General features: G+C 64.8%; 3 protein-coding genes across 6 annotated transcripts in view; all 3 read right to left on the bottom strand.

The window, feature by feature from the left end:
- The window catches only part of SLC2A4RG (SLC2A4 regulator), a 3,986-nt gene extending 3,921 nt beyond the window's left edge, over nucleotides 1–65 (bottom strand). Inside the window, exon 1 of the mRNA XM_046678066.1 lies at nucleotides 21–65. Within this exon, the coding sequence (XP_046534022.1) occupies nucleotides 21–65 (45 nt within the window). The remainder of the gene's footprint in view (nucleotides 1–20) is intronic.
- A 397-nt stretch (nucleotides 66–462) lies between these two features.
- LIME1 (Lck interacting transmembrane adaptor 1) lies at nucleotides 463–3,555 on the bottom strand. Of its 4 annotated transcripts, none has more exons than XM_046678885.1 (7): nucleotides 3,448–3,555; nucleotides 2,432–2,513; nucleotides 1,897–2,015; nucleotides 1,625–1,682; nucleotides 1,467–1,554; nucleotides 1,036–1,382; nucleotides 463–938 (listed from the first exon to the last, which is right to left on the bottom strand). In XM_046678885.1, exons 2-7 carry the CDS (start codon nucleotides 2,483–2,485, stop codon nucleotides 702–704), a joined length of 903 nt encoding a protein of 300 aa, XP_046534841.1. In that variant the 5' UTR covers nucleotides 2,486–2,513; nucleotides 3,448–3,555; the 3' UTR covers nucleotides 463–701. The 4 variants fall into 4 exon arrangements, with proteins under 4 accessions (XP_046534841.1, XP_046534840.1, XP_046534842.1 ...); XM_046678884.1 differs by having other exon boundaries at nucleotides 3,116–3,477; XM_046678886.1 differs by lacking the exon at nucleotides 2,432–2,513 and having other exon boundaries at nucleotides 3,448–3,546.
- A 68-nt stretch (nucleotides 3,556–3,623) lies between these two features.
- Nucleotides 3,624–6,526, bottom strand: part of ZGPAT (zinc finger CCCH-type and G-patch domain containing) — an 18,897-nt gene continuing 15,994 nt past the window's right edge. The window contains exons 3-7 of the mRNA XM_046678065.1: nucleotides 6,214–6,347; nucleotides 5,825–5,980; nucleotides 4,730–4,849; nucleotides 4,230–4,638; nucleotides 3,624–4,028 (exon numbers count right to left, since the gene is read on the bottom strand). Coding sequence (XP_046534021.1) covers nucleotides 3,890–4,028; nucleotides 4,230–4,638; nucleotides 4,730–4,849; nucleotides 5,825–5,980; nucleotides 6,214–6,347 — 958 coding nt within the window. The 3' untranslated portion in view covers nucleotides 3,624–3,889. The remainder of the gene's footprint in view (nucleotides 4,029–4,229; nucleotides 4,639–4,729; nucleotides 4,850–5,824; nucleotides 5,981–6,213; nucleotides 6,348–6,526) is intronic.

Raw genomic sequence — 6,526 nt, 5'->3', positions numbered from 1 at the left:
GCCCCCCCGCCCGGCCGAGCCCGGTACCCGCGCGCCCCCGCGCCCCGGCCGCCCGGCGGCCGCATCCTCGCGGCGTGGCGGCCCGGGAAGGGGCCGCGTCCGCCTGGCGGGCTTCCCGGGAGCAGGTTATTCTTTAACGCACGAGTGCCCACTCCCCCGCCTTACGTAACTGCGGGGCTGGCGGCGGAGCCCTCCCTCGGCCTTCAGGCCCCAAGTCCCACCCTGGGGCGGCACTGCCCCGCAGGACCGACGGCCAGGGAACCGCCTCCCGCGCTCGCCGCCCTCCCGACAGCCTTCTGAGCCTGACCGGCCGGCACGGCCTCGGTTGGCAGGGCCCCGGCCCCCCGGCCGGAGGAAGCTTGTCCCGAGGCCAGGGAGATGCCTTTCCTCCTTCCAGACAGCACCCCCCCTTCCCCCCAACCCCGCCAGGCTTTCGGAGAAGAGGAGGCTGTGAGGCACGGCTGCGTTCCTCCTCCGCGCAGGGGATTTATTGAGACGCTGGCCCGGAGAGGCCACGCAGCCAAGGCCCCGGGGCCCTCAGGCTGGCAGCCCTGGGATCTGGAACTTGTGCTGTGGGCTGTGGGGCGGGTGGAGGAAGGAACATTTGCGCTTGGTGCTCGGGGCAGGGAGCAATTGGAGAGCCCTCCACGGGCTGGGGCAGGCAGCCAGGGGCCTGTGTGCCCTGCACGTGTCCACTCGTGCTAATAGCCAGAGCTGGGCGGCTTCAGGCGCTCAGGGGCCCCCATCTCCTGGATGCTTTCATACACGTTTTCCAGAAGGCTGTTGTCCACGCCTCGGCCCCTCAGTGGGAGGGCCTCATAGGCCCGGTCACTCCCCAGAACCAGAATCGCACCCCTGCCCTTGGGGTCCGGCTGGTCTATGACAGGTCCTGGGCTCCTCCTTTTAGGCTTGTTAACCTTGGAGTACAGGATGTCCACCTGGAAATAGGAAGCCGACCCAGAGAGGGGTCAGCACCATCCACTCTGCCAAGGATCTGCCCAGTCCCACCCCCCTCCCTGGCCCCCTCCATTTTACCTCAGCAGCTGGGATCACCTGGGCCTTCCTCTGCTCCAGGGCTTGGGGGCCTGGACCTGTTCCCTGGAGCTTCTGGATGCAACCATACTCAGCCACCACGGGTCTGACCTCAGGCCCAGGCCTGGCACAGCTGCTGGTCAGTCGTGCCCCTGCCCACACCACAGGGTTGGCTGCCAGGCTGGCCCTGGGAATCGAAGCCAGCCCCACGTTGGAATAGGTGGCCTCGGGGCTGATGGAGGGTGCTTGGGGCAGCTCCCGGTGTGAGAAGGCTGCTGGAGGCCTGATGGTGCCTCTGGACTCCTCCAGCCATTGTGGGCGCAGGAAATCCATGCTGGCAGGCCGCAGGGCTGGGGGTGGGGTCAGGGGATAGGTCAAGGTGCCGTGCAGTAAGCCCCTCCCGCCACCGGGCTGCCCCTTCTCACTCAGCTCACCTCTGCTGCCACGAGGGCCCCCGTGCAGCTCATGCAGTCTGGTGTCCGACTTGCTGAGGGAGCAGAGGTGGGGTCGTCTCAGCAGTGACTGGGGGCAAGGAAGGCTGGTCGGTCCCTTGCTGGCCCCTCCCTGGCCCCGGGGACAGCCTGGCACTCACCACTTCAGCCCGCATCACACTGCCCTGCAGGCGGGCCTGCTGCCTCTGTGTCTGCTTCCTGGGGGCAGGAGGGGCGTCAGGCCAAGGAGCAGACGTGGGGGTGGGGGGGTGTCAGGCCAAGGAGCAGACAGGGGAAGGGGTGTCAGCCTCTGGTCCAAGCCCAGGAGGGAGGCGGGGCAGAGAGCTGGATGGGACCTGCCTGAAGTCCCACCCGCTCTGGTCCCAGAGCTGAGCCAGGCCCCACGGGAAACCTAGGCCAGGGGTGGACATACCTGCGGCAGGCTGCGCACAGCGCCCACAGCAAGAGGAGCAGGGCAAGGCACCCCAGGACCCAGAGGGCAGGAGGGGCTGCGGGCACCTGTGGCCCCATCCTGTGAAGCTGAGGACTGGCCTGGGGGCAGAAGACAGGGGTGCTGGGGCAGACTGAGGGACTGGAGCCCACCTGGCAGCCCCACTGCTGTACCTCATGCTGCCGGGCGGTCTCCTCCCCTTGGGCACACTGACTCAGCACACAGGAAACCCCAAGGCTCCACAGCCCCTCCCCCTACAGACACCACAAGGACACAGCCTCAGAGCCCACCCTCTGGGTGGGGGCTCCTGGTGGTGTGAGGAGGAGTGCTTTGCCTGGCCCTACGAGTACCCAGGTCAGCAAGGATGACCCAGGTGACGGCTGAGCACGGCCAGTGAGGAGGGGCAGGGCAGCTGTGACCAGGCCCAGGCCCTGCTGTGATCGCTACAGCCCAAACCTGAGACCTGGGGAAGCCCCTAAGGTCACACCCCTGGGCCTGCGAGCCACAGGCCGCTCACCTGTGGCCCTGCCCTGCCCAGGCATGGGCCTTGTCTCGGGTGATGCCCATCCATCCTCTACAGAGCTTGGCCCCTTGGGGAGCTGGAAAGGGGGAGCAGGCAGAAGGGGCTGTTTTGGGCACTGACCGCCCCCACCCCACCTCTCCCTGGCTCCCTACCCCGCGCCTCCAACGGTCCCTGCCCCTGGACCTGTCTGCTTCCTGAGGCCTCAGCAGAACTGCTGGGGTGGGAGTCTACTGCACAATCAGCACAGCCTTTAGTCCAGCAGCAGAAACGGCGGGTGGGGTCTCTGGAGGTGGGGCCCGTCCACCCAGGCCCAGGGAGTGGGCTTCCTTCACAGAGGGCCCAGGCTGGCTAACCTGGTCCCAGCCCAAGTCCCAGTGTACTGACCTGATAGGGCCTAGTCCTCCCAGAGCCCAGCCCTCAGCTGCCCTCAGGAGGGGCCTGGGGACCTGGTCAGGCTGGAAGCCGGAGCAGGACTTACCCAGGCCAAAGGTGTGGTGGCACCTCCTCAGCCCCTGGGGTCGGCCAGGCAGCTCGGGTACCTTGAACGGCACCTTCATGCAGCCCTCAGCGAGCTCCCCCCTCACTTCCTGCCCATGCAGCTTGCTGCATCTCCCCACGCAGCAGCTCACCCCCTGCTGCAGCTGCTCCCAGGAGAGCCACTGCCTCGGCCTCACCCACCTGCTGTGGCCCCCGCCTGGGGTCTAGACGTTACTGGTGGGTGTGAGCTGCGAGCTGGCACTGTTCCGAGACTAACTCACGTCGTCTCCACCCACGGTGAGGGGGGCTCGAGCTGGTGAGGAGACAGGCCCAGCACACATGGGAACTGGGCGGTCTCATGGCCGCTGAGTGTTGGGGCTAAACCCAGGCTCACGGGCTCCCAACCCACGCCACCCAGGTCCTCCTGCCTCCTTAACAGCACTCCCCAAGGCCTGCTGCGGTTCACAGTCTCCTCCCACCACTGCAGCACCGCGCTCCACCCATTTCTGGGTGTCAGGCAACATGTGGGGCACCTTGGGCTCTGATCGCCTCATCTGGGAGAACAGGGAGAATGCCAGTCCTCCTGGGCCTTCTGCCTCTGGGCAGGGGGCAGCAGCCTCACTCGGGACCCCTCTAGCCCGCCCCCCAGCCTGGTGCAGAGACTCCTCTCTCTCCAAAGACCCCACAGCCAGCCGAGCCTCCACGGAAAGACACGCAACAAAAGCACTTTAATGTCCTTGCTCAGGAGATGCCCTCAGACACTGGCAGGTGGACTTGACGGGCAAGTAAGTGTCCAGAGTGATCCCTGCAGCCCATCTCCACTCAGCAGTGTCCACACGCCCCCGCTGGCAAGCAGGCCAGCTGTGGAGGCTAGCCCCTCTTCTGGTGGCATCCTGGTTGCTGGGCAACAGCTGGTCTTCCTGAGGCAGCCGGGAGCAGGGGTCTCTGGGCTCAGCCAGTGTGCGCGCAGGGGCTCTAGAACTCAGTCATCTTCTTGTGGGTGTCTGCCTTCCTCTGCTCCTGCTGCAGGCCTGCCTCCTGGGCCCGGAGCTGCCCCAGCTGCCGCCGGGCTCCCGCCAGCTTCTCCTGCAGCTGGGCCACCATCACGCTGTGCCTAGAGAGGGGCCCACCATTCAGTGTGGGCTCCTGGGTCGCTGCCATGAAACCCTCAGGCTGCTGTGGCCACTGCCCATCACCATTAATCATCCAGACACTCCTCAAACTTGGCCCGCCACCCCCGGGTTAGGGTAAGGTCCTGCATGTGAACCGTGGGCTGGGCACCCGCCCTCTGCCCTGAGCTCGGCCCCATACGTACCGGCCTGTGTTGCGGGCAAGGGCCTCCTGAATGCCCCGGATGTCCCGCTGGGTCTGCTCAATCTTCTCCTCAGTCTGGAAAAGCTGCAGGCTCAGGGCCCGCTTGGTGCTCGTGGTGCCTCGGTACGTTTCTGTGCGGCTCTTCCTGCCCGGGGGAGCTGCCCCAGCCTCCAGGGCCTCAGGGTCCTGGCCCTGCAGCTTCTCATTCAGAAAGTCAAACACGCTACGTGGGGGTGGGCGGCCCCTAGGCCTGCCCCCTCTCCCTGGGCATTTTGGGAGGCTGCTGGTGCCAGCCTTGCTGCCTTTGGCCCTCTTCTGCAGTATCTCTGCACACTGGTCCAGTGACTTCCCTCGAGGCAGCACCACGGCGTGGATGGGCTCCACCCGGCCCTCGGAGTGTCGACCCAGACCTAGGGGCACACGGGGCTGGTACTACTGCTGCTGGACCCCTGGGCTGTGTGGTGGCAGCACTCTCCCTTCCCCGGTACAGCACATACTCACCCTTGCCAAACTCGTAGCCCATCTTGGCAAGGAGTCTGGAGCCAATACCCCGTGTGTGCACCTCCCAGCCAGCGAAGGCAGAGCTGCAGGTCCCATGGTCGGCAGCACCAGGCTCCATCACTGCAGGAAATGAAGGGCAATGGCTCAGCCCAGCTGGACACGAAGCAGGCTGGGCTCCAGCTCGGCTCTGGGCCAGGGCCGTGATCCGCAGCACCTCGGGCTCTCTGCCGGTTGCCCAGGCCGGTGGTGGCACGTGACAATAGACAGAGCTTGTGGCAGAGTCCGGCACAGTCTGCTCCAGCCCTCCTGGTTGCATGGCTGCCTCCCAACACAGCCCCACCCTGACCTACCTCTCCAGGTGGGGAGCTGCCCCGCTCCCCTCATGGAGAGCAGTCACCGACTTCACCTGCTCAGCTCAGTCCTCCCCTCCATCACCACGGACATGGGGCTTCAGAAACCACCAACTCATGTAACATATCCCACGGGGACACCTCCCATCTTCATCCTAACTGAACCTCAGGAGGGCTGGACACTGCCAGCCAGTGCCCCTTCCCGGAACTCTCCCATCCCCAGCTGTCTGGACACAGCCCCTCCTCCGTCCGCAGGGCACCCAGGCCCTAAGTAGAAGCCACTGCAAGGAGCTGCTCCTTCCTGCATTCCACGTCCCACCAGTCCCCTCCCATGCATCAACTTCCTCAGCAGCTTCTGCATCAGTGGCCCCCTGCCCTCCAGTTGCCACGGCCACAGGTTTGCATCATGTGGGACTGTAATCATTGCACATGCACTCCTTTAAGACAAGGGCCAGGTCTTTGTGTCTGTGGGTCTCCAGTCCTGCCTCAGACTCTTCACGCACTCTCTCATCTCCCCAACCTCCTGTGGGGGCTTCCATGCCTCCTCAGGAACAACTAGTGCCCCTCTGCAGGGGGTCCACCTAATGAGCACCGCCCACCTCACTGCAGTCATGCTCTCTCACCATCTAGTTAACAGTCAGGGTACCCCACCAGCTGGGGGCCTCTCAGGATGACTGCTACCAGTGCTGCCCCTTGTCCCTACCCTCCTGGCTTCTGGGACCCTGAGCCTGAGCCACTGCCATACCTCTGGCATAACTGGGGTCATCTGGGTCGCTGCTGTCTGAGTCAGAGGACCCTGCAGGCTCTGTGCGCAGTGGGGGCAGGATGCTGTCCCCCTCTACCACGGCTTCCTTCAGCAGCAGTGAGTCAAACTTGACTGTGTAGTAGCCACTGTCCACATCTGGAGGTGGGGGGACAAAGACAGGCCAGGTCAGCAGCCTCAACAGGTGGTAGAAGCCACAGTGGAAGTTGGGAGCAACGTGCGGCCAAGGCAAGGGTGGTCTTTCTCCTCTTGGGCACACAGCAGGGTCCCCAGGCCCAACCAAAGGAGTGGTCATATGAGAACACCACGTGTGAAGCACGGAGAGGGCTTTCAAGGAAGGGCCCTGTCAAGGAGGCCACAGGCAGCCTCACCAGTGATCCGCGCTGGGTGCCAGAGGCCGTCTTGCTGCTTGGCCAGACATGCAGAGCCAGCCTTCAGAGAGCTCAGGTCTGGGTCTTGGAAGGGGCGCAGCTCATCCACAGAGACCACCTGCCCATGGGAGAACCTGCAGAGAGGGCCACAGAGGGCGGGGGCTCAGACATGGCCCATCAGCGGCAAGTGAGTCCAGAAGAACCAAGTCTACCTGCCTAGGCATTGCCCTGAAGGGAGGGAGAGAGAGGGAGACAGACAGAAACATGCACACACACACATACACATACATACCCATGCACACAAACACACCTA

The sequence above is a fragment of the Equus quagga genome, chromosome 12 (genome assembly GCF_021613505.1).
Source record: "Equus quagga isolate Etosha38 chromosome 12, UCLA_HA_Equagga_1.0, whole genome shotgun sequence".
Classification (NCBI taxonomy): Eukaryota; Metazoa; Chordata; class Mammalia; order Perissodactyla; family Equidae; genus Equus; species Equus quagga.
Note: the sequence above shows the minus strand (reverse complement) of the source record. Positions and strands in the feature narration are given on the sequence as shown.

Coding starts and splice junctions, on each gene's coding strand:
- LIME1 (XM_046678885.1), bottom strand. CDS start 2,485: ATGGATGGGCATCACCCGAGACAAGGCCCATGCCTGGGCAGGGCAGGG. Junction 2,016..2,431: donor TGGGCAGGGCAGGGCCACAG/GTGAGCGGCCTG, acceptor TTCTGCCCCCAG/GCCAGTCCTCAGCTTCACAG. Junction 939..1,035: donor AGGTGATCCCAGCTGCTGAG/GTAAAATGGAGG, acceptor TCCTATTTCCAG/GTGGACATCCTGTACTCCAA.